We start from the raw sequence: 26,622 nt of genomic DNA, 5'->3' as shown, positions 1-26,622 counted from the left end.
CCCATCTCTGTATAACTAAGTGACAGAATTAATAGATATGAAAAGTTTGGGGATCTTGTCCAGTGTGTGACAATAGGACCATGCCATCCCTCTTTGGAATAGGTAGGAGGATGGCTCCATGGGAGAGTGTGTGTGTTTGGAGTGTCCTCCCATGCTTCTGGTGAGCACCTGTGGTGCTTACCACAGGGCTGCTGCTCACCTCTAGAGGAGGGGTGATTATTACTGAATATAAGAAACGGTAGAGTTCACTGTCTAAGGAATATTTTTGAGTTCCCATGATACAGGCAGTCTGCTTCTTTTCTGGTCTACTTAATTCCCTCGGTAATTTTGGGGGAAGTCTGAAAGCTGGTAAGAGAACTATCACCACTGCTGTGGTAAGTAAAACTGAGGGCACCTTTTGGGTTATTTTGGTTGTTTGTTTTTTGTTTTTTCTCTTAGGAATGCAGCACAGACTGCATTATGTAGAGGATATAATGAAATGTTCACTGATACTTCTGTAGCAGAAGTGGTCAGAGCCATATTCGCTTTGTTTCTATTCTCTGATACTGATATTGAATGTCTTACCGCTGCTCAGGTACTGTGTTTCCTTTCTGTTGTGTCTTACCACTCTAAGGATACCATGTTTCCTTTCTCTTCTGTTTGTTCTTTGTAGCTTTTGTTATGGGTTAAGTAAGGATTTTAGGTTTGTTTATCACATTCTTCTGCCATAAGCCTTTTCCCCTGAAATTCACGAGGGATGAGTAACTGAAAATGCCTGTTTGAATTTTGAAGTGTAATTAGCTTTGTAGTGCTGTAATTTTTGAAGCCTTTTCAGCCGGTTCCCCTGCAATTGAATTTGTAAGCACTCTCATGAAAGTGGATTTTTAAAATATCCAAGATTTGGATAGCCCTGGCAGGGCAATAAGCAATTTATTTGACTAATGTAGTGGTTCTTTCAAATTTTGAGGTAATGAATTGCTCTCCAGAAGGGAGCAATCCCTGGACAGCAGGGAAGCTGTCACAGCAAGTTTGCTTCCATTCTCTTACTGTTTTGGAAAGAGTGAGGCTGTGAACTGTGGAGAAGAGCCTGAAGGAGAGGTTGGGATAGCACAGTTGTGATGCAGAGTCAGCATTCTCAGCACACCTAGAAAGAACAAATGAACTTTGCACTCCCTAGACAAGTTTTTAGGGTTCCTGTGAAACCTGTGATGACGTGCTGCTCCCCTTCAGCAGATGAAGACAGACATCTTCACTTTGCCTCTGAGAGATGCACATGGACAGTGAGGTGTTCTCATCATTTAGTTGGAGATATTCAATTTTCTACATGTTTCTCAAGCTTTCTGCCACCATAAAGAATGAATGAGTCATGTGTGAGGGACTGGAAGGGCAAATAAGGAAAGAAACAGGGTGCAGAGCCTGAGACAGAAATGAAAAATGTGATGATAGAAAGTAACTGACACCAAGAACGATACATGAAGCATAAATATAAAACTAAGAAGAATTAACAGCTAACTTAAAATCTTCTCTTTGGCTGAAGGAGTTGGGAATCTGAATGCTTCAGAGGAAAATGCAGTATCATAGCTGATTTTCACATAGATAGTGGGCTGATAGCCTGCTGTGTTCAGTGAAACAGTGTCCAACTCTGACATGGTGCTTTTGACCTTTACATTTTATGCCATGTACTGAAGGTATCATTCCAAGCCCCGTGTTGTGGAGGGGGCACTAAGGCAGGACACAAAGCTCAGTGCACATTAATGGAATTGTCCTGAGGAAGGAAGTGTCATTGGTGTTCTAGCTGTCCATAACATGGCCTTTAAAGCTTCAGGTGGGAGCCTTGAGCTATCCACAGTGGTCCAAAGTTTTGTGGAACACAGACTAAACTACAAATTCTTCCTCAGTGTATTGCAGCTGAGTTTAGGCAGGTGAATCCCCAAACTTGGGAATCCCCAAACTTGGGAACAGCTGAGTAGTAACAATACACTCTTAGGTGGTGGCAGAGCTGAGAGCTCAGGTGTTACTGAAAGGTGGTTTGGAAAATCAAGTCCCTTGCTGATAAGTGCAGAGGTGGGGCTTTAAATAGAATTATAAGATGACATTGGATTTGGGGTTATGGTTTGTATTGTATTTTTTGGCAAAAATATATAGGAGAAAGTCAGGAGTTTCTCAAGTGCTTAATTACCTCTTACCTTACTTAAGGCTTGAAAGTTTCTCATCTACATGGAATGTGATTATTCTTTCCCAATTTTTTTTGCTATTGCCTATATGTTCTTAAGTACATAGTCCTTGCTTCCATTTGTAGTTCAAAACTTTTTGGTGTCTCCCTCCCTACTCCTGCTCAAGTAACTTTGTAAATAAAACTGAATAGCAGTGATTACAATGCTGTAAACAAAAGTACATGGGAGTGTAAGGAATTCTCTCCTCTTCTGGTTAAAAGGGGCACTTTGCTACTCTTTTGGCTTCCACAGTGAAGCCTGCAAAAAAGTTTTATCATATTTCAAGGTGTTAATTCACATAGAAAATATGCCATTTTCTTTGTCTTTTGTATTAGGCAACTTCTAGAAGTTGTTACTGGGTGGTGAATGGCATATGAAGAGAACTTTTGCCAGTAGTTGATTTTGAACATCCTGTAACTAAGTTTGTGTTACAGATCCTGGCTCCTTCTCTGTTATTTAGTTACAAAATACTGTATTTTAAAAATGTATATTCATATGTGTACTCTGTCGCTACAGCTAAATTACTACACAAGTACTTTGTATTCTTTCCAGTCAGGTACAAAATTTATGCAGCATAGCAGTGATGAGTAAGATCATGTTTTGTATCATCCATTTCTACAGACTTTGTGTGGTCTGCATAACTGCACCTTGAAAGTAGGAAAAGGCATCTTGCATTCCTGCTGCACTCCTAAGAGTCTGTAGGGAAAGGCTCTGTAGCTTACTAAGTGCATTTAAAGTTTATCTAGCATTTTATACACATTTTTCTCCACAAAAGCAATTGTCTACTAATTGAAAAAGAAGGGCTGCACTTTATGTCTAAACTAATAAGTAGTAATTTGTGTTTTACTCTAATAGCATGTAATCACTTTCCTCTGTCTCTTTAATAAATGTGTTTGTGTCTGGCAAAACACCCTATTTTGTAGCTGCTCTGCCATTCAATGGGAATTGCTATCTTGTGTAGTACAATTTGAGTAAATCCTTGGATGTAAGGCTGCTGGTAAAATTCAGTGAATGTAGGCTGGGATTTTTTTGGTCCTCATTGATAAAAGATTTATGCAATTTAATTGGTAATAGCAATAGTTAATTTTTTGTAGTTAGTATTAATGTATTTATTGCTTTATAATAGAATGCAAACGTTTTTGGTATGTCAGAGCAGTGTCTTGTTCAGATGGGGGGAAGATCTAATACAACTTTGTTTTTTGTGTAGGTTTATTTTAATAGACCAGGGCACTGAACACTATCAGCACAAAGTGGAGTTTGTCTTGTGACCTGAGGCCAGCCTTTGGTTTTTCATTGCATGCACTCAAACAGTTCTTTAATACTACAGACACTGTTCATGTTGTTTTTAACTTTATCATGCCCTTTCCATAGTGGCTGTAGGAGTGTTTAACACTAAGCTGCAGTTCCTTGCCTTGTCACAGCATGTTCAGGATTTGAGGCACAGAGTAAGGACTGTTTCAGGTGCCTGTGTCCTTACAGATGGTGCTGTTGCAGTAGCCATGGGTTCATCTGTGTTAGCTCTCTAATGAGCTTTACCTTGCTCATTAACCTTTTATTAAGTTGCTTGTGGTGACAGCCTTGCTGTGCCCTCCTCTCACCTCAGGTTTATCAGTACACTAATTATGCTGTGTCCAGCCTGTTCTTAATAGCCCTTTTAAACAGCTCCTGGTCTTGCTTTTAGATTTTGGAGAGATTTGGGTTTTTGATTCCTTCTAGGCAATAAAAATACACTTGGCCATAATGAAGATACAGAGCCTGTTGTGCATATGTCAAGTCCTTTTTCTGCCAAAATTTAACTTCTTGATGTTTCTTAAGCAATGATATAAGAAAACCTGACAGCTGCCTTTTTTTTTTCCTCTTAAATTAAATATCTCACAAGTTCTTCCATTCAGATTCTAAGCAGACCAGGTGTTGCCTAAGCAGTGGGTCAGTTCTGTATGTTTTAGGAATACTTTGTTTCTTAGTTTGTTGCATTGAAAAGCACAAATATTTTGTACTGATACTACCCTGCTTTGAGAAAGTCTGTTTGTTTTGTTTTAATGCATGCTACCACAGAGTGGGGAATAACATCCTTTCCTTTATAAGTATTCTCACAAATCATTGCTTCTACCTTTGTATTGGGCCCTCCTCTGGCTGCTTCCAACATGAATTATGCTTAGAACTGATCATTTGCAATGTATTTAGTCATGTTAAGTAATTTTGTACTTTACTTGGAAGCAGGGGCTATATTGAATTTCTCTGGGAAGAACAATTAGACAAGCCTATTTTTATTTACCATTATAGAAGGCAATTTGAGAGTTACATAGTAGTTTCCTATTTTTGGCAAAACTTAAGCTTAGAAGTAATGTAAATAGCTATTGATTTGAAATGTGTTTTACAATAGAAATTACTTCATAATGAGGAAATGGAGGTATTGGAAAAAGTATAAAATTAAAAAAAGTATGTATTATTCATATGATGAGGCAGGAGTACCAGAAATACTCAGATCTTGGGACTGTGATTGTGTCTTTGCTTCAGAGACCTTTCTCTGTAGCTGCTGCCAAGGGAGGGTTTTTCTTTTTGAGTGGATTTCTACTGTAGTTGATATGAATCTCTCAGTAGTTAAATCTGTAAGACATTCCTGTTTGAAATTCTCATTCCTACTGCTGCTGAAAGGAAAGAAGAATGATTTGTTTGTTGGTTCTATTTATTGGATTTTTTAACACCATGCCTATTGTAGGTACAAAAATCATCTATTGTACAAAAGCATTAAAAAAACCTACAGGATCTGAGTCCTTTTCCACTCTGCAAAAACTGATGGTAAAGCAGCACTGTGATTTTCAGACTGTTCCAGAGAAACTGCCCTGAAGGATGCCAGCACAGACTATTCTGCTAATGGCAAAGTGGTAATAATTTCACTCAGTACATCTGTCTGTAGTCAGCAGCTTCTGCAGATTGTATGAAATTGTATGGCACAATGTCTGTATGTAAATATTATGTAGCTAGCAAGTTCAAATCCATTGCTTCTAAGGGTTTTGAAACATTTTTAGTCATCTTCCCCAGCTCCAGCACTTCATGAGTTTTCACACTGGAAAGATGGAACTCTGAAAGAATGCCAGTTTAAAACTTGTTCATAGTGAAGTCAGATTTAATGAGTGCCCAGCTACATACCAGACATTTCCCAGTATACAGGTGGCATTCTTTTCAGCTTAAGAGTGAGCCTTTTTCTGGGCTTAGTCAACAAATCTTACATTTTCTATTCTTACATACAAGGGTGAGGAACTAACACATTAGTGAAAACATTGGGTAACCAGAGGTATGGGACAAAGAGAAAATATCAGTTGGAGGGAGAGATGGATGAAGATATAGGATCAAGTAATATGTTTTGGTGATCAGTATCTGCCTTTGCTGAGATAGAAATCCAACAGGCATAATTGGTCTGACATGAAAATAGGGCCTCTTGCAGCAGTCTATAAAACACTGTACTATAATAATGTAAAAAAAAATACCTCATTTAATCCTGTGCTGGTTTATATTAGAAGTTACTTGATCTTAGTCCTGCAATGAACTTTCATGTGGATAAAGACTGTAAAATCTGCTATAATTTATTTAGTACTTGATGGTGTTTTGCATGCACCAGCATTGAGACTACATTTCTATTCTTCTGGACTCTGGTCTTGAACTGATCATGCTGCTCAGTGAACACAAATATGGATCTTTTTATTCAGTTGTCCCAATTTGTATTGCTTTCAATGCATTTAAATAAAATATGTAATTTATTTTTTTATTTTTTTAAAGGTAACTTTCCAAAATACAGATCATATGGGTGGTAATCACTTTACTGAACTGTAGGCAGCTCAGAAATGTCTGGATTTGGTTCTGAGGCTACCTGCTGGAGCAGGGAGATGTGTTCAGGCTCTGGAATTGGGCTATTCTGAACACCTTCTACAGGTGTATTATGATTTTTAGACTCTGTGCATGGATAGTATGATTAATGTTCCTCACTTGTCACATGGAACTGAACACTGGGTTTTCCTGAAGGAGATTAATTCGAGGAAAAAGAGAATTTGCCTGTGAAGTTGTGTAGCTCTTAGTAGCCCATTGGATGGAAAAATGTAGGAGTTTTTTGTCAAACATATTTATATATATTAAACAGCATAAAACAGTTAATCTTTTATTGGCAAATGACACTTGATCAGAAAGTTCTTAACACAACCTGGGTAAGGACAGTAGGTTTTAGTGGGGTAGAGCAATGCAGTGCTGGGGAAGCTCAGCCTCAAGCTGCTGGATTCACTATTGGAGCCAGTCCTTTCATGTTCTGCCTTTCTGTGGGAAACTGCTTATTCTGCATTCCTGCAGGGGTGGTCTGAAGTCACCCAGTGTGCTCCTGTGTTTACAGTTCATGTTCACACTTGTTTGATTTAAAACTCAACATTTCTGTATTCTTGATATTATTTTTTTCTTGAGAGTATAGTAAAAGACTTTAACATTTCTTCTAGGATTATTAAGCTTTGTTTTCTAAACTGAGTATGGGGAGAAATTAGCAGCCTACATAGGTAGCTTACATTAATAGATAATGTGTCTATTAAAATCCCTGAATCCTGGAACTACAAAAAGCTTTGCATGATAACCTCAAACCATCCTTTAATCCAGAAAAAAAGCAATGATCCAGTGTGATGATGAGGATTCCTACATCTGCCTAAGCCCATCTGGGTACATCCCTAAGCACCCTTCCTTCTGGAAGGACTCCTACCCTTGTGGAGCCCTGCCTGAGTGAAGTCCTGTCAGGACTGTTTGCTGTAGGACCCAGCTGGAGGCTGGCAGGGTTTTAGACATGTCTGTGGCCAGACACAGCTCTGCCAACTGCCAGGAGATCTGGGCATAGCAGAGAATAAAAGACAGAGAAAACCTTAAATTTTGTGAGGTAAACAAACCACAGAAATTGTGTTCAACCCTGGGTTGGGCTCTGGGCAGCTGCTTAGTTAAGTTTCCCCCCCCCCCACTAGCTGTTCTAGTTAATTTTAGCCTTAAAACTATTGGGTACAACTTAGCATCTTAGCATCTTAATTCCCCTGTTCAGTGCTGCTGGAGTTCAGCAGAATGGCCTGTGAGGAGCAGTGTCCCCAGCTCTCTCCACTAAAGCTGTTACATGAGGAATTTTACTACAGCAATACAATTCACACATTTTTGAAGACTTAGCAGATGTCAAAAAGCTCTATCAGAAATAGAGTGTATTACATAATCAACTGATGATAGTTAATCAGACTGTTACACACGCTCCAAGACAGTAATTAATTGCTAGATATGACTAGCATAAAATTAAATTAGGATAATCATATGGGAATTAATTTTTTGGCAGTTTTTTGTTGCTCCAGCTGAAAAATTTACAGGGACACTTTGAGATGTAAATTCAAAAATATTATTTATTACTTTCTGTCTTTTAAACATTATCTGATGATATCTAATGGAAATCATAACACGTACTTTGCTCCTGATTTTCCTGAGACCTAATGCTAAGCAGGATATTTTCCTGCATCAGTGTACATGGCAACATTTCTATGAAAAGTGCTCACTCAGAAGGAAATGTGTACAAATACTAAAATTTGCCTTTGTAATGGCATTAAGTTCAAGATTATGGGGTGTTTGCCAGTGAAATTAAGATAGCAATACTGGGAGGAACTACTACCACATATGTAAAATTCATTAAATTGTGCTTAAACCTGTGAAAAACATCCTGTCTTAAAGGAAACTCATTGAGTAATAAAAATTAAAATGGACTTTTTTTATGAATGTCACTTGTGTATTAAATGGTTTAAACCATTATTAAACCATTATTGCTGTTTGCCTGAGCTCAAATAGGAGGGTAGAAATGGAAGATCCCAGTCTTGCAGTGACATGGCACTGGGCTTCCTGGTGGTGTTGGGATCACCTCTGGATGATCTGACTTGGTGAATAGTTCCTAAGTAATTGACCAGGAAAAATGGCTAGAAAAACTTCAACAGTTGTGTGGGTTTTTTTGTTGGTTTGGTTTTTTTTTTTTTTTTTTTATTTTTAAGGATAACTGCATACTTGCTAACAAAATTTGATGCAATATGCTAGAAGAAACAAAACAAGCCTAATGTTTCCAAGCAAAGAGCCCAGTGGATTAGAAAGGGAGGTGGGGTGGGAGCAGCATTGTTAGGCAGTGGTATTGTTCTAAAACAATACTATGAAAACTTGGATTTTTTTTTTTTCTTTTCCTCTATTCTGAATGAAGGGCAAATTAGAGAAAGTATCCAAATTCATAATTTGAGCAGCTGTTTCTATCGAATGTTATCACAAGTCCTAAGTGTAACTTGCCAGGAGTGAATCCTTCCTGTTAATTAACCTCACAAACCCTTCCTGTGTTTGATTGTCAGCAGTGGTGCCACAGGTCACGTCCAGACTGAGCTGCTGTGTTACTTGATCCTGTTTACACTATGTGTCTATTAATAAAATGCTGTGACTTGCCCGTGGTGTCATCCTTGCCTGGGGAGCAGCTGGCAAGGACATGGCCATGTTGTGTCCCTGGGTCCATTTGTGCCCTCCCACCACTGCAGTCCCCGAGCTCTGTGCAAGCCAGGCCCATAATGACTGCTGCTCACAGCTTCAGGGGGAGCTGTCACTCATCCCAGCTCTGAGTGCTACTGCCAAGCCTGAGCTCCCAGCCTGTGAGCTGGAGCATCTTCTGTCTTGTCAGAAGTGACTGCATAAATGTGGATTGAGGAGAAGCTTCTGCAGTTTGAGCTTTTTTAAAACTAACTGGAGGAGTGAAGATAAACCTTGGGAAGCTTTCTTGCCTAGAATTCACAACAGATACAAATATTTTTTTTTGCTTTTGGTTTACAGCTGTCAGAGACTGCTTTCAGCAGTGAGACAGTTGTTAGACATTTTCTGTCTAAGCAGCCTAAGAGATGTCACTTCTTTCACATGGGTATAGACTGGGGTTTAGAGCAGAGGATTAAAACTCTTCAGCTCAATGAGTGAGTCGTGTTCAGAGCTTAGAATTCTCATAGAACATAATCATCTTTTTGCTCTAACCAGGATTGCAGACAGGTGATGTTTGTAGACTCAGGACTTCCTTATCAGAGAACATTCTGCTGAAGGGAGCAAAAGCTAATGTTTGCCTACCATCAGTCACTGGCCCCAATCTCTAATCCAGCTGGCTGAAGGTAGAGCTTTGGGGTGGGGTGAGTTTTATTTGCTTTCTTGTGTGTGTGCTTTTTATATTTTATTTGGTTTTTTCCTGCTGCTGTTTTCCTTGAAAGCCTAAAAGCTGGTTGCTATACTACACCTACTTCTCTTTGAACTCTAAGTGAAAATAAGCACATTCTGTATTTTTATGTCCCACTTGGAGAAAAGCTGCAACAATTCAGGCTTTTTTGTTAGGGAAATTTTGTCTATATCCTGTCTGAATTAGAGCAGGATTTTCATACTTTAATTTGAATCAATGGAACCTGAAAACCCAATAGTCAAACAGGCATTGAGTTATCAAAGTTGTTTTGGTATTTTGGGAATTTAGACTTTGGGAGGCTAATGTTCCTGAATGTAAAAAAGTATGGTCAAGTTGATCTGGTTTGTGCTGATAAGAAAGAAGTTTTGGTAAGATTTATATTTTTACTCATGACTATTCCAATATAAACAGTAAAACTATATCCTTAAGACTGTCCATGTTTTATTTGCAATTTCTGTCATATAAGTAGGAAAAAAAAAAGATGATTTTTTTTCAAGAAGCTACTAGACTGATTGCATTTATTCTTTTGTTTTGGAGTCAAGAACAAATTGAAGTCTGAGAAGTGTCTTGTCTCAAGTGTATGATTCAAGATGCACCTCAGAATTTCTGAGAAGAAAGAAGACTATTTTAAGAATGTGGAAATGTGTGAAACTTCTTTGAAAAAAAAAAAAAAGTAAAATCCTTGCCTTTTTTTTTTTTCTTTTGAGGTCTTGGTTTAAAAAACCAAAGTTTTTTCATATATTGAGACCTTGTGTGTGTGAGCCTCCTACATGTGTGTGGCAGAATATCCTGTAAGACAGTGGGTGGATTACTAGATCTGATTTGCAGTTTACCATAAAATTTCCTAAAAAATATACACTGTCTTATTACAATGTTTTTTCAGGCTGCTTGTAAGTCAGATTTTTCATGGCTATGAGTAAAGCTGCAATCAGTCTTATTCATTGTAGAAATCTTGTGTAATTTGAATTGTTGAAGTGCCCTGAGTGTGAATACTGATACAGTTCAGCAGCATTATTCCTTGAGAAATTGGTGGAAATGGAGAATTGCTTTTGTAAAATCTATAATAAAATCTATAGAGAAACCAGTACCACTATTTTTTTTTTTTTTTTTGGTACAAAATAAGGACAAACCTCATTTTTATATCTTCAGTGTGAAGAGATGTAAGCTGTTTACATTAAAATACCTGACAAGTGCAAATATTGGCTGATAAGCACTTTAAAAACCTTAAGGTGTTTGTATCTTTTTAGGAGTGGTTTGTAATATTTTAGAATTTTTGTAGAAGTAAAACTTCATCTTGAATTGCATGCATTTAAGAATAGAGGACATTTTTATATCTTAAAATATCTGGTCTCAATCACTTTTTGAAATTTACACACTTTACAAGTGCCTGATTTGTGTTTCTGTGACTCAGGTGAAAAGCACAATCTAAAAATGACTCAGTTCTGTTGTGTAGTTAGTTGAATGTTTTGATTAATTCCCAAACTGAAAATGCATCCAGCAGTTATTCAGTATTTTATGTACTAGAATCTTCACATACAGCAGCACTTGCCAAATTGAAATCTAAACACAGTCTCTCTATTGGATTGTGATAGAATTTTGCTTAACATTCTAGATGAAAATTAAGACTTGCAGTGCATTCAAAGTGGCTTTTTTGCTGAAGATGCTTGCACTTTTGGTTGATTGATTCTTCTGAGCTTTAAAATATATATTTTTTTTTAAATTCAAATTCAAATGTTCAGTTAATGAAGCTTAAAATTTTCCCAAAACGTTTATGTCAATAGACTAATGCTGGAATTTGTAGTAAACGAGTGTTTAATGTATATTCAGTAATTTTAAACTCTGTTTTAGATACCAAACTTCCTTTATAAAACTAGCGAATAATTAAAAACTTTTCCTATAACTTATTCTTGAAAAATATTCTCACTTCTTAGCAAAAGCTCTGCAAAATCCCACCTCCTCCTGTGCTCAGAAATGAAACTAAGACTTTCTGCTCCTCCAAGTAGGAGATGGAATACTGAGAGCTTTTGAATTTTGTTCCTGTCTCTCTTTAGCTCTGAACAATTTATTGTTGGGTTTTTTACTGTGATTTTGGATATTCTTAACTGATGCAATGAGCAGACACTGAAGCATATGGTTATCATACCAGATAAATCAATATTTTTTTAGCTCTCAATAGATTTCCTCATGCAGCTAGAAATATTGTTAAGTAGGTACTGAGAGGAGCAGTTAATTTGGGGATTAGATTAATTAAACTAAAGTGTAAAAGGCTTCAGTCCTCTTTTCTGTTAAAAGTTGGCTAAAGAACCACAAAACAATCATCACAGAACAGTGAATTTAAATGAAAGGGAATGTAGGTCAGACATCTTTAAAATTAAATCACTAAATCCAGACTTGTTCCAAGTAGACGAGTTCTGCCTCTGGAGCTGCCAACTGCAAGGGAGGATTCTCCCCATTCAGGGGCTGAAAGACTCCAAATGAGGGGAATAATCTTGATGTGCTCAGAGTTTTTCTGGATACACTTCTGATCTAAATTTTGAGGGAGGTGGTGCTGAGGGGGAATGAGTCACTCACTGAAGAGTGGATGAGCCACTGAGGTGACTCTGAAGTCTGGCATGACTGGAGTGCAAAAGTCCTTCACGTCAAGGAGACTCTGCCTGCAGTGGCTGGAAACATTTTTGCTGTGCTTTGTGTGTGGAAGAGCTTAGTACTGTGCTACTTTAGTGTCTACTTTAATCCTATATATTAATACACTGACTCTATCTTAATTACTTTCAATACAATCATCTGACTAATTCCTCACGTGAAGGAGGAATTTTTGCTGTTTGTATCTTGCAATATTTGTTAGAAACACTCTCTATGCTGCACCTTTTTTTAAATATTGTTTCTGTAAAGCTGGGTTTTTTTCATTTACTGAAATGTCACATGAAATCTGATTGATGGGTATTCCTCTTCATATTGATGCTAGGTTTTAGCTGGCATTTTCTTAATAGTGTGCTGCCTGAATTTCAGACCTTTGGACAAATAAGATGAGTTGGTGGAGGGACTCTGGTAATTTAAAAACAAGTTGAAAAGACACTATAAGCATTTAATATAAAGCACTTTTAAAGACTTTCTGCAGAGAGAGCATTCATTGCTCAGTCCTGCCAAACAGAAGAAGAGGGATAATGGCTCTGTAAGAATGTGTGCCTTGCTTTTAAAAGGTGGGGAAGCTCTCAGGCTTTTCCTGCCATGGGGAGAAAGGTGGGAGAGCCTGTGATGCCTGACACTGTGTGTGGTTTTACAGCACAGGGAATGGTCCCACCAGTTACCAGCAGTCCCCTTCTGGGTCTGTATTAGCTCACTAACTCCCAGGGGGAAAGTATTTCCAAATAAATAGTGTTGTCTTGCAGTTAAATGTTCTGATAATAGTTCAGTTCCCTAGTATGTAATTGAAATCTACAAGAAATAGTAATTTGTCCAGTGTTTAATTTTGGAAATGCACAAATTCTGTAAATTAAATAGATAAGTGCTGTGATATAAATTTGGAGGGCTTCAGAGCAGCACTAAAACATTAAAAATGCATTTAATGTGAGATATTCAGCTCTTTATACACTGCTAGTGCCAATGGAAATAGGTGATGTGTTCTTTTTTTTTTTTTGCTAATGATTTTGAAAATTAGTCGTGGTGATAAGAACATGAACATAAGTACTTGGTGTAAATTAAATGTGATGTTGAGACTGCATTTTAATCCCATATATGTAGAAAATTTTAGTAGTGCTGCACAAAGTGTCCCATACACTGCTAAGTGTTTTATATATTATTGTATATAACTGTATTGGTATTTTAGAATTAATGCCTCTTTAATTCATTGTTGTGTACATTTTTTTAATAAAAAGGATTTTGAAAATAGAAATCAAAATTACAATAAACAATGTCTTACTCTAGCAAGGAAAATGGCTTTTCTGGGGATTGTTTCATTATTCTGTGCTGCAGCAAAGGCTTGCAGTGTGTTGTACTAACTCTTTGCTCTGAAGTCACTTGAGGATGATGTTTTTGCTTTGAATGTATAGATGGATATGTTTGCATCCTTCCTGGAATGTTTATCTGTTATTTTGCTTTTCTGTTTTGTTCTTACTTTTAGCATTTAATATAGCTTTTTTCAGGTTTGTGTTCTTGTAAATGGCCTGCAGGATGTGTGCACACAACTGAAATGCCAACACTTTTAAGCATGGTATTTGCAGAAATTGGGAGAGCTAATGGTAACCTACTGAATCCTCTTCCTTTGTCTTTTTTCCCTGCCAGAAATCTTGTTTCACTAAGTCACTGAAGCTCAGAATGGTTTTTGTTAGTTTGATGCTCCTGTGGAAAACTGTCTTTATTATAGATTTGGAAGAAGGTGTATTGGCAGTTGCTGCTACTAATTGAAAAGTAGTTTATTAGTGCTTAAAAATCCTCAAACCTACAAGTACCTATTCACTCAAAAATTGGCATTATTTTCTAGTGTGCTTGCCTAACTCTTCCTTTTCTGCCTAACAAAATCTGAGCTAAGTCTGTATTTTGAGGAGGTAAAATCATTCCTAACAGGAGCAGGGTATACCCTTGCTTAAAGTGAGAAATGTGAGTGGGTGTGAGTGGGGAGGTGACCAGGCCCTGAAGTGATACTAAGTTTTGTAGAATCAACACAATGGAGTTATCTTGGTGGTTTTTTCCCTACCCTTGTGATGCTTGCTATTACTTGAGCAATTCAAGAACTGTAAAGGACGATTGAGTAAAATACCAGATCAGTCACTACTTGAACAAGGCATATTTTGAGTTAGTTGTTTCAGTTATACTCATAAACCTAAACTGTGGCCAGAGTGATTTAATAGCCTCATATTTTTCATGCACAAGACTTTAAAAAAATTATTTAAAACTGTATATTTTTATGTGACATATTTCAAAATGGTTTTCTTCATGAAGGAGTTAATGAGGGAGAAACTTGGAAGCAAATTAAAGTTAGAAGTTGAATTGGATTTCAGGAAAATAGCTGGAGTGTTGAGTTGTGTTTATTCACAAAGAGAACAAAAGAAATGTCTTTCTCATGGCTCTGTAAGAGGCTGTTGCTTGTACAGAACCAAAGTGTCTTGAATCAGAGCATGGAGCTCTCTCCCAAAATGTGTGCTGACAGTTAAAGGATGCTTAATTATTTATTTGAGTTTCTGAAACTCTTCAGTTCAGCTCCATGTGACTGTTTCCTGAACATACTGTGATCTCTGAATGTGACAAGCAGATGCCTCTGATGGTTGAGCAAACAGTACTTATGAAAGACTTCTTTCTCATGAAATGGCAGAGACATCCTGCAGGCTGTGCTGCTCCTCTCCTGCTATTTGTAAGTCTCCACTCAAATAATTGCTGGGAGGCTGCTTCAGTGACAGAGGATGGAAACCAAAGCACAAGGCAGTGCTAGGAAATGAGAGCAATAAATAAGGACAGAAAGGAGGAGTACCCTGTAAGAGGGTTTTTTTTCCAAAAACTTGAGTACAGATGCTGTGATACCTCTTTGTGCGGGGCTGTGGCCCTTGCTGTTGGAGTGCCTGTGTGTGCCAGCCATGTGATGGGGCTGCAGCCTCTCCCCCTCCCTCACATCAGGGCTGTGTCCAACACCAGAGCACTATCACTTAAAAACCAAACTGGTATTTATAACTCAGCATTTTCTAATCAAAGAGAGAGAATTATGTGGGGAGATAGCTGGTGTTTTACACCAGTTATCTTGAACATGAACTGCTTTTCCTGTGAATCACATGCTGCACGAGGGAAATAAAGCTCAAGGGCAAATGTTTACAATACCTGCCTCTTTATTCAAAAAGACTGGCTAGGAAGAGCAACTTGAAGTTTTTCACAAAGTGAGTGAAGAATCAATCTGTGTAACTAAAGTGCACTGTTCATTAGGGTGCACCAATAGTACTGTCATAAAAAGTTTAATCTTTAGGGTCATAGCATGTTTTCATCTTTCTATGCTGTGATGTTGATGCAGATAAAGACCTGGTAAGATATTTACTGCAGTAGGACTCTTGTGTTAAATCATGTTTGCATAAAAATACTGTGATTTTTATCAGCTTCCCACTTCCTAAAAATTATCTGTGCTAGCTAGTAAATGTAACTCGGTCTATTCCTGTGAAGCAATTTTTGTTTGTATTGTCCAGTCTGCTGCACTCAAACAGCTTTAGTAACTCTTACTCCTTCCTTTTGACTAATGAATATGTAGGAATGGCAGTATTTCTCTTTTTAAAGAGTGTTAAGGATACATTATCTTCATATTAACTTTATTATATTTTTGTGTGTTCATGTTGTGTAATTTGAATTAAGAGAAGTTCCTGCTATGTTTTTCAGGTTCAAGCCATTTTTTCCATTTCAAGTGTTGCCATCTGATGAATATGAAGATCGAGACCTCTGTATACAGGATGTTCTATTGAGAGAAGGTCGACTGAAGGTCACATTAATTGAATGTTCAAGGTATATTTTTGTTCACTTTTGCTCATTCTTGACTAAGTAAGAACCCATGGTTCCCCAGTTTATAGTAGTTATAGTTGTAGGCCACTTCTGATTCACAAAGTGGCAGCTTTGGTGTTATGATTTCACTTTAACCAAGCAATGTACTTTTCTTGAAGTAAAAATGAACAATTGAAAGTTGCAGTTACTTTGTGAGGCACTTCTGGTTTGTGTGGGGGCAAGCCTTGCTTTTCTGAATTTTGCCTGCTTGCAAGTTAGTCTGTGCCTCCTCTTATTTGCTTGGTTTGCTTTTCTGTCACACCAAATTATGAGTGTCTTTCCAGGACATTAGAAATGTTGTAACCATATTACTGTATTATGTAAGCAAAGGAAAGTAATGGTTTCACTCAGTCTTACTTACATAAATCCAAATGACTTTTATGAGGCATTATTTATTGTCTTGGTCTTGAGCAAAATAATGGAAAGAAATAAAATCTATTTCCTTCATTGATTGAAGAGAATATTATTCTCTTCAAAGCTGCAGAAAAGGTGTGTGGGCTCTTGGTCTGTTGGGGGTTTTTTTGTCAGGCTTCTTAGATTATGTTAGATCTTATCCAAGTAGTGCTAAGGCTTTGATCTAGTCATGTGCAATTCTACTCTTTGTGAACTAAACTGCTTTAAAAAAATACTCTTCTTTTAATCTGTTCTTTTCATTGCTTGTATTCCCATATCATCTCTTCTTTGCACTTTCTTTCTGTAGCACTGTGCAGCCATCTGAGCTGTCTTTGCTGTACTAATGTGGTTTATCACTAGTGAGGATTTCCTGAAGATACTCTTCAGCTTCTAAGGCTTCTGTGGGGGCTGCAGAGGTTATATTTTTGTGATAAAATTCCTGCTTACCTCTCTCCCTATCTTTGTGGTGTTTTCTATGGATGATCCAAGGATACAAATAACTGTATAGCAATTCTCCAATTTCAGCCCTGTGGTGCATTTGTTTTTATCATGAGGGCCAAATTACCACCTTGCACTGTGTGCAGTTGTTCTTGGTTTGGAAAGTAATCTTTTAGTGTTGTCTTTCCTGAGTCTGAAACACTGTGCAGCATCAACTCTTGAGTTTCTTTTCATTGAGAGCTCATATTGCTCAGTCTGACATCATCATCTGACCTCTCAGTATTTTCAGCTGTCACAGATGCTTATCAGATGGCTGGGAGAGGATGCACTTGATGATTTGTCAGGTCTGACATAATCCAAGTGTTTCATGCAGCTTGGAATTTTTCAACACACACTTGAAAATTGTCTCAACAGACACTTCTCAGCCAAGATATCTGACTGTTAGATCCACAGTAATTCCTCAGACCTTCCAGTTTTCCCATTCTTTTCTTGAACTAAACAGCTACAACTGCTATCTTACAGAGTCCCTCAGTGAGTAAATATTCTTATTTAATTTGCATCTGGAGATATTGATGAGGTAGAAAGAGAAACAGAGAATTTTGGTAGTGAAAGAAGCATACACTACATATACCAAAGTAGCAGTGATCAAATTTCCTTTTTTTTATCAATCTTCTGTGAATGGTGTGAAGGTTGGCTGGGCCAATTCCCAGTGCAGCACTGTGTGCTGACATCCAGGGATTTGGCCCTTTCATCTGCCAGAGGGACCTGAACATTTTCCATAAAATCATTCCAGAATGAAAGATCACTTTAATTTCTGTGTGGTTTTCAGTTTTGTTCAGTGCCCCAGAAAGTTTTATATTTTCTCAGTACGGCAGATTGTCTTTCACTTAGAAAATTTGGAAGTAGAATTCTTCCATCTAGTAAGATAATAGAATTCTGCTGCTTCTCCCATTTAAATGTGGACATCAGTGGTGAAGCTATATGGGTAAAATGTTTAGCAAACTTCTTCTATGTTACAATTTTTTTTTTTTAATTAAATTGCACTCTTCACATGACCAAATACTTGCACTCTTCACACTTTTCTAATTGCAGGCTTGACCATAGCAATTTTCTGCTGTCACACTGTTGAACGAAAAATTAGATTTCTTCATAAATTAATGAAAGAATGGGAACTTTGATGTAAAGAAATAATAAGGAATATATTTTGCAAATCTTTATCTATCCTGTACAAAAAACCTCAAGTTTTCAAAAAGTGTGATGCCCTCAAAGAACTTAATTGTTGCAAAAAGGCTGTTATGTCATTACCTTAAAACTTCTAAGAAAAAGGAGAAAACAAAGCAACATTCTATTAAATTTTGGTTTTGTTTCTTTTTTTTTAAAGAAACACTGTAAAGAAAATAACAAAGCTCATAAATTCTGATTTCTATTAGGCAAGAACATACTTATTGCCTAATAAACTGCCATAAAGTGGGCACTTTTCTATCTTTAGGATATAGATATCTCTTTAATATATAGTCATATATAATAATGTCAGTCTTTATGTGCAGCTTACAGGGTACAGCACCTTTGTTTGCATATTAATGGAGATACTGCTCAAACAAAAATTTTCTTAGTGTAGCAGAAGTTAAAATTTTGCCTTTGTCTTTCTGAAATTGGAAATTGAGCTCCAAATTCCAGCATGAAGAGTTCTTTAAAATTTAAATGTGTAGTTTGGCTATGTTGTGATGTGTTTGTTCACCTTACCCCAGGTTAGCAGGTGCTGTTAGCCTCCTGTGAGGTGAAATCTCAATATGGCTCTTTATTTTGTTTGAGACTTATGTTGCAGTTCTGCTTAAAACTTGTTCTATGCCTGTTTTGAGCTCTCATGCTTGTTTTTCTCTCCAGTACAGCAAAACAGATCCTGTGCTGATATTCTAGAAGGGTCATAAATACCCTGAAAAATTCCTTAAGAGTGTGTCTAAGTGAGCAGAAGCAAGCTTGAGAGCTGTCACAGTCAGAGAGGTGTTTGCTCTTGGGTTATCTTAATTTTACCAATTCTTACTGTGGGTGAAAGTTGTCTTCAATAGCTTTACTTAATTTTCACAGTATGTTTACTACAAATCTCCACATCTGAAAGATGAGGTACTTTTTGATTAGAAATATTTAACCTAGAAACATTATTTAACAATGTCAGGATAAATAGAGAAAATTGACATGTTTTTCTTACAGCTTTTGTCAGTATCATCTAAAGAGTTGTCTAACACACCATGATCACAAATAAGATACTTGGGATGAAAACTTAGGAACTGTTCTTGTCAAATGTATATAGAAAGTTTAGGGGGAATTAATATCTAACAGCTCTTTTGAATGAGTAGGGTTTATTTGAAGTTTTTATTCCAAAGTATTTATCTGCTTCCATCTACTGTGAGATAAGCTGTGAACAACTTGATTGCTGTTCTATAGCCTAAAGTTTATAATTTGACTTTTTTTTTTCCCTTTTCTAGTACTAAAATCTGTCTGAAAAGCTTTGTAGCCTTCTGGAATAGGGTATCATGCATGATCTTTGTTATAAATGTTACAAAAATCATAGATAAGAGGATCCCAGTTTAGTGAAATACAAATATAAGCAATAGTAAACTGACTTTAATCTGCAGGAGCACTCTGTTAAACCAACAAGGGCTTCACATTGTGATGTTTAGGACTAAAGTGGAGGACTCTGATGGCTATTCTTGCTTCTCCTTAAAATAAAACAAAAGCCTTTTATGGAAAAATGCCAATTGAACACTTTATTTTAAAAAAACTAACCAATAAAAAAAATAAGAAAAGGAAAACACCGTAGGAAAAAAAGTCAAATAAAAAAAAAAACCCTTACCTAAAACCCCTTAGCTAAACATTCTGTTGTATTTTATATTTTTGGAGTTCTTCCACTAGAGGGTGGCAGAGTCTTTCCTTTGGTGCAAGGATGTGCCCATGCAATCTGTTCTCTCTGGACTTCTACATATACACATTGGTAATAATTGTGTATAGATGAAGAATAGAGAGTTTATTGTGTTATTTGGGATATATGTAATGGTATTACAGTTCTTACCATAGGCTTTTCTGTTTCAGGCTACTGATGTTTGGATCCTATGAAAGAGAAACAAATGTTCATTGCACAATGGAGCTGAGCAGTAATGTTTGGGAAGAAAAATCAAGAAGTTCTATTAAAACGGTAAAAAAAAAAAAAGGATTTCATCTTTGCATATTGCAGTTTGTATAGTGCTCTTGATACATTGTCTAGAAAGTGTGTCTTTGGGCAGTCAAATGGGTGATAAAACAGAAAAAAACCAAACCCAAAACATAACAGACCAATTGTTTTCTTTTTAGTCCACTGACAAATTGTAATATTGTGTTCAGTTCTCACAACTGTGCTTGAAACTGTACCTGGTTTGAATATGCTGCCAGCTGTCCAGCTGCATGAAAACAAACAGTGGAAAATATGCATTTAATAGTCCTGCAATATTTGGGTGGGGCAGTGTTTAGAAAGCAGTAAGATTCACCTGTCTTTGCCTGTAAGTATTGTAAGGTAGTGTTTTACTAATTATTGCACTTGGTAGCAGGAGTTTAGCAGCACACAGCCTGCAGATTGCCTGCCTTTTTTTTCTGTGTGGGTGGGAATGATCTTTTTGTATTTCTTCAAAGAAGAGGTGTGATGTATGAAAGAGGATTTCAGATTAACATTAGAGGGATATTGTGTTAGTAATCAAATTGAATTTGGCTTGTGCTGAGCAATAAGTAGGGTGCTTATTGAAGAAAACCCCCCAAAGCTTTAAAAAGACTTCATGTTAACAGTTGGTTTCATGTAAAGAAATCAGTGGAACAAAAATCCCTGCATTTTACCCTCTGCTGAGTGCCACTAACTTAAGTCTGTGCCTTTGTTACATCTGACTGGGGTTGTGTTTGGAGAGCAGCATCAAGCACTGGTGCTTCAAGAATCCACAATTGCCACATCTCATTCAGTTTTCCACTATTAAATTCCACTTTGCATTGGGTCTAAAATCCTTGTAACAAATGCTGTTTTCAGCTTACTCTATATTATGTTTTGCCAAAAAGGGTGTATGGCTGAGCAACAGCTGTGTATGAAAACATGCACAGATCTGCAGGGTTGATGCTCTGGCAGTGAAGATGGCAATGCATTGGTTTACCAGTACACTCCTCTACACAAATTAGCATGTGATTATTTTTAGAGGCTGAACAGCAGTGTTGGAACACATTCTCTTATAATCTAACAGCAGAAGAGGAAAGTTAAAATGCTCTGCAGACACTGGGGCACTGACGTGTTTGTGACAGCAGATGGCAGTAGGAGTAAATGAGTGAGGGTGGAATGGCTTCATTTAAAATTATGGAAAAGTACTCAAGGGAGAGACTCTCAGCAACTCATCTTCTGTGCAGTATCTAAAGTGAAATGGCAGTTTTTGGAAATGTCCTACATTTTTGGAAATCTGGCCCTCAGTGTATGGAGGGTTTTCTGTGCATCCTTTGGTGCACTCCTTCATTAAATGTGTTGAGGCACAGCCAGAGATCAGGGACTCCTTAGTTTGGGTTGCTGCATCTTGAGCTCAGCTGGCACTGGAGAATTCACTGTGCTCAACCACCTTGAACTTGAGGCCCCTGGAATGGTGGCCTGGTTTAAAGATCCTGCTTTTGAAAGGCTTGATATGGGGCAATATGGAAACTGAAAATTAGCAACTTGCAGAACTGTTTTTTGGTTCTCAGTTTATATTCAACAGATGTAGTAAAATTATTCTTCTTTTCCTTAGGAAATCCATTTAAATTTGCATTTTAAGTTACAAAATGTTAGGACTTCTCACTGAGTGGTTAGAGTATTTTTAAAAGTCCTCAATGAAATAGGAAGTATTGCTTACACATTTAGCCCTGGAACTTAGTTTGTTCTTTTCAGAAATATTAACTGTGTGAGTAGTTAAATAGTAAGTTATAATGAAAAAATTGTGTTATTTTTCCAAATAAAAAGTTTGCTTTTATCCTTAGTTATGATTATTAGCCCTAATGCAATATTAACTATCAGGCAGATGATGGCAATAGTTAATACCTTTCTAATATTAAATCCTTATTTTAATGCTTATATGTCCAATACTGACTCAGGATGAAGTTAGAATGAATAACAAGTTTAGAAACTATGAAGGAGAAAAACCAAGCAAAGTTGAAGTGAAAAGTTAAAAGATACATTCTTGTTTAACAGGGTCTAATTTACACAAGCCTCACAAAGGCATGACAATGCATCCCCTGATTCAGCTATGTTCTACAATGCTCCTGAGGAAAATCTTCATAACTTTCTATACTTCCTGACATTTTCATTCTTTTTATTGTGTTAGTAGTAGTGATAAAAGATTAGACAGGTTTAATACTTTGTAATGAATTTTGGCAAGACTTTAATCTGATCCCAGAATTTATGGAACATTAGTAGATGTCACAATTGATTTTTGGAAAAAGGTGCTGTGTTATTGAATATAACTGGAGCATTATTGAATGTCTGTTCCAATGCAACAGCATCTGAGGCTTATGTTTGTCAGATCTGAAACACAAGTAAGACTTTGAAAAGTGATTTGGTACATTCCCATGTGAAACATAAACATCCTGAAATACCTTAATTGTTAGTACATGCTGCTGGAATGATCATTAATCAGTGCATTGCTATGTAAAAATGATGTATGGCTAGGATGCAGTAATTAGCATTAGCAGCACTGGATTACCAGACAGGTGTTCTGTGGTTAAATAATGAGATATCTCTAAACAATGAGATGCATGCTTGTAGATCTGCAATGGAGGTTATATCATAAATATGGATGGTTATGTCCACTGGGCTGCCAGTCAGCAGTACCAGGTTGATTTCTACAACAAAAAGAATTGTTCTATTTTCCCTTGGAGCACATATGTTCAGAGTGAACCCTGGGCCCTCTCTACCCTTGGTGAGACTTGCTGTGACTTTACCAGTGCCAGCACTTCCTGTGTAGTTTTATGAATGAATAGCAGGATTTTTCAGCTAAAAACAATAAAGAAAATATAGTCTGCTTTTTTTAGAACTGGCAGAAGAATGGCCATGGATATAACTTGAAGTAAGAGTAGCAGACACCTGAGGTAGCTTTGTGAGTACCTATGCACTGACTGCAGTGCCTGGACTGCTGCAGATGCTGCTGCTTTTCTCTGGATCCACCTCTGTAGAGAAGAAGGATTCAAAAATGCAGTTGTATTGAAGTGAGAATCTTGTTTCTTATGAACTGCTCTGCAAATCTTTGTAGCCATGTTTCATTTATCTACACCTGATTTTTCTGATAAAGATTAGGTAGTTTTCTAGAAATTATGGAAACTATTGCAAAGATATTGGTATCTTCTGATAATCTTATACCCACAAAACATATGTAAACTGTAAATGATTTGTGCTTTTTACTGGTTGTAATAACATGAAGTAATGGGGAGAGGTTCTCAACTGCACATCAAAGATGTACCTGTTCCAAGTTTTCTCTTAAAGTCTTTTTAATAGAAATCCAGGAGCACAAGAGAACCATTATTGATCATAAAATAAGTTACATAACCATAAGAAAAATATGAGGGAACACCTTTAAACTCTGGTGTCAACTATGTTGTTAGAGGTGGTACTGTAAGAATAGCCATGGGTTCATATTTCTCCATAGTTTCTTATTTCTACTGAGAGTAAGTAGTGGGGCTTTTTTGTTGTTGGTAAGTTTTTTCATTATGATTTTTTTGAAATCCCTTCTATAAATATTAACTTTAGCAATACTGAAACTGCATTTCATATTCTGCAAGTAAAAATTTTCATCTAAAATGCCACATATGGTAGCCCATAGGATTCATTCTTGCAGCAATTGTCTCAGAAGCACACAAATATCTTCTATTATCTAATAATAGAAAAAATTAAAGAATTAAGATAAGCATTCCAGGGCTTTTTTTTAATGAATACTTCTTGATGTTTTCTCCAGTGCATTCTGAGCATTGTGGTCAGGACTGGAGTAACTCAAGGGGAGGACCTGTAACACCATCTTTCAATCTTGCACTATAAAAAAAAAAAAGCAATATGTCTCAGCTTTTCATAAAACTAAATTTCCTTTATCAGGGATTAAGGGAAACTTCAAGGTATTCCAGTACCATAACATATGAATCTAAAATGAAAAATAATGTAAATCAAATCCAGCACCTTCTGAAATGAGTTGCCTGAAGGTACTAAACTATAATGTCAAAATTTAAAGCAACTGTGAAATGTTAATTTGTGAATACATGGAGTTAAATGCCTCACAGTTGGCATTTCACTGTGCTTATTTAACAGCCTGCCATTTCAGCATTTAATCCTATCAAAAGAAAGGAGGAGGATTAAAGCAAGAAAAGCTTTTTGAAAATGTCACTTTTTATGAAAATTCATGATCTTGTAAAACTTGGTAATATTTGTAAATACAATGGGGAATAGTTCTGAGATTTGTGCCTTACATAATATTCTGTAATCTGTCTTTCAAATAAACTTGAAGGCCATCAGGATTTTTTCAGTCTCATCCTAAACATTTAAACTTTTTGACTTGGGGCTTCAGAAAGCTTTACTGTGATTTAATGAAAATGCACTGTAGTTCTTTATTGCTTAGAGACTGTTGAATATGTACATTAAAAAAACCAAAAAACCACCAAAGCCCCACTGACAGAGGGGTTTATTTCAGTGTATATTCACATAGTTCCTTGGAACCCAAAGTCATCATTCCAGTCACAGTCTGACCTGGTGCTTTTGATGAGCAGCTGCTTTTTTACCTGTTCATCAGATCCTGTCCTGTGCTGCATCCTGGCCATGAAAACCCTCCTTGGGGCAGGCAGAAAATGGAACTTTCCACACTCTGGCATTTGGCAGCAGACAGTGCTAAATGTAGCCTGTGCATCCAAGCCTGGGGAGCCCCTTCCCTGCATCTTTTTCTCCCTATGTCCAAATCTGACATTGTGATTGTCCCTGGGCTGCTGCAGACATTGACTGCATGCAATGAATATGACTCGCTGAGTCTCAAATTTAAACTAGTAGATGAAAAGATTAATATATCTCACTCAAGTTTTATTTCTAGCTAGAGTGAGGAGAAGCTGTGCTGAGCAGTGCTTAGTGCTCTGTTTTTGCACTTCTCCATCCCCAACTCTTACTCTGAGAGCTGCCAACAAGGCTAATTCGTGGTGCTTGGATTTAGTTCTTCTGCAACCAGATACTTGTAATAGTGACATGAGTTTGATTTGAAGCCACCTAGTTGCAGTTGAAATCTCCATTAGGTTTTGTAGCCAAGCTGTATTGCAAATGCCATTGGTGACACTGTCTATCCAGCTGAGGGATTCCAAGCTGCTATTTTGTGAGGTGTTGACCTCTGAAAACAGGGCAGTGACCTCCTGATTCGTCACAGAGTCATGAAAGAGGCTCCAGCCTTTTAGTTGGGATGTTGGGTGAATTGTCCTTAGTAAGACTTTTCTGTATGACTGTTCTAGGACAAAAGTTACATGAAACTTCAGGCCTACTCAGGGATTAGTTGTGTTCTTTTAGTACTTTTTATGGAGCTGATATGAATAGAATACTCATTTTTGCTGTGTTTTTACTCATGGAATAGCCAACCTGTAGTACAGATTCTTCAAGTTACCTTTCAGTTAACTATTTTATGTCTCATCCTGATACAAAAAATACCATCCAGTTTGACTGTCAGTTGTAAATCTTTCTTGTCATACTTTTTAATGTGCTAGTTCATATTTAAAGATATGTAACTATTAAATGAACAGTAAATTATACCTTTTCCTTAGAAATGCATGTAAAAGTGAAGACCATTTCAGAGTCTCACCAGATATGGTGTTGGTAGCTCTTTTTTTTTTTTTCCCCCTATCCTTTTTGCCTGTTCTGCAACATGTCCAAATACTGAATATGGTAGAGAGTTTTAAGTACGTTTTACAGCAGCTGTCTTTCTCATTTGCAAAGAAATTGATTTACAGTGATAGCTGATCTTGCTAAATAAATAGATGGCTGATGCATGAAAGCTAACTTTGTTTGTATAAACAGTATGGCTTATTGTAAGAGAAATAACAGTGTTTTATTGACCAGAGTACACAAAGTGGTTCCTGGGTAATTCAGTATTTCTAGAATGACTTTTTTCAGTTATTTTGTTCCATCCTATTGCACAGTTGCATGGCCAGATGAGCTGGCAGCTTGGGCTGGAGTGGAAGGGGAGGGACTTACTTAAACACAGATATCTACAGTCACCTTTGGAAAAATAAGCTGGTTCTATTCTCACTGGTTTGTAGCTTGTTTTCCTCTTCAGCCCTCCAGTGTACTTTTAAAAGATATTTTTTCTGATGACCTTATAATAGTTAGCCTTTTCCTAACACAGGTTTTTTCTTTTCAGATTGAGAGGCTGGGATCTGTTCTTACTAAGAGGTAGTAACTGGATTGGTCTGATTTACTCCTCTGTATGGATTTTTAGTGATATTGGAATGTTTCCCTACCAAATCAGGATCTCATCAAGCTGGGCAGGTTGACAGCTGTTTTCTTTCCATTGGGGAACAGTTATGTCTCCTCAAATAATGAAGGGGAGGCTGTGCTTGAATCTGTAATAACTGAACAGTAATATTTTCCAGAGAGAAAGCCTAGAGTGGGTAAAAAGTTGTGGAAAAGAGGCCCATGGCTGTGAGTAAAAATACTTGTTAAGAGATAGTGAGGTTTTGGCACTTGGTGATCACAAACTCTCCTAAAACCAGTCACCTTCCAAAATCTCTGTGAGGTGTGGGCAGGTTTGGTATCACAGAGTTGCAGAGTTGTTCTTCTCTGACTGTGAGTTGCTCAGTGGGAACTTGTCTGAGCATTGCTGCCAC

At 37.1% G+C, this 26,622-nt stretch overlaps 1 protein-coding gene across 1 annotated transcript in view; it reads left to right on the top strand.

The window, feature by feature from the left end:
- Positions 1-26,622, top strand: part of PDZD8 (PDZ domain containing 8) — a 49,877-nt gene that overhangs the window by 1,212 nt on the left and 22,043 nt on the right. The window contains exons 2-3 of the mRNA XM_079312609.1: positions 15,772-15,894; positions 19,849-19,951. Coding sequence (XP_079168735.1) covers positions 15,772-15,894; positions 19,849-19,951 — 226 coding nt within the window. The remainder of the gene's footprint in view (positions 1-15,771; positions 15,895-19,848; positions 19,952-26,622) is intronic.

This window comes from Erithacus rubecula, assembly GCF_903797595.1.
Source record: "Erithacus rubecula genome assembly, chromosome: 9".
Taxonomy (NCBI): domain Eukaryota; kingdom Metazoa; phylum Chordata; class Aves; order Passeriformes; family Muscicapidae; genus Erithacus; species Erithacus rubecula.
Note: the sequence above shows the minus strand (reverse complement) of the source record. Positions and strands in the feature narration are given on the sequence as shown.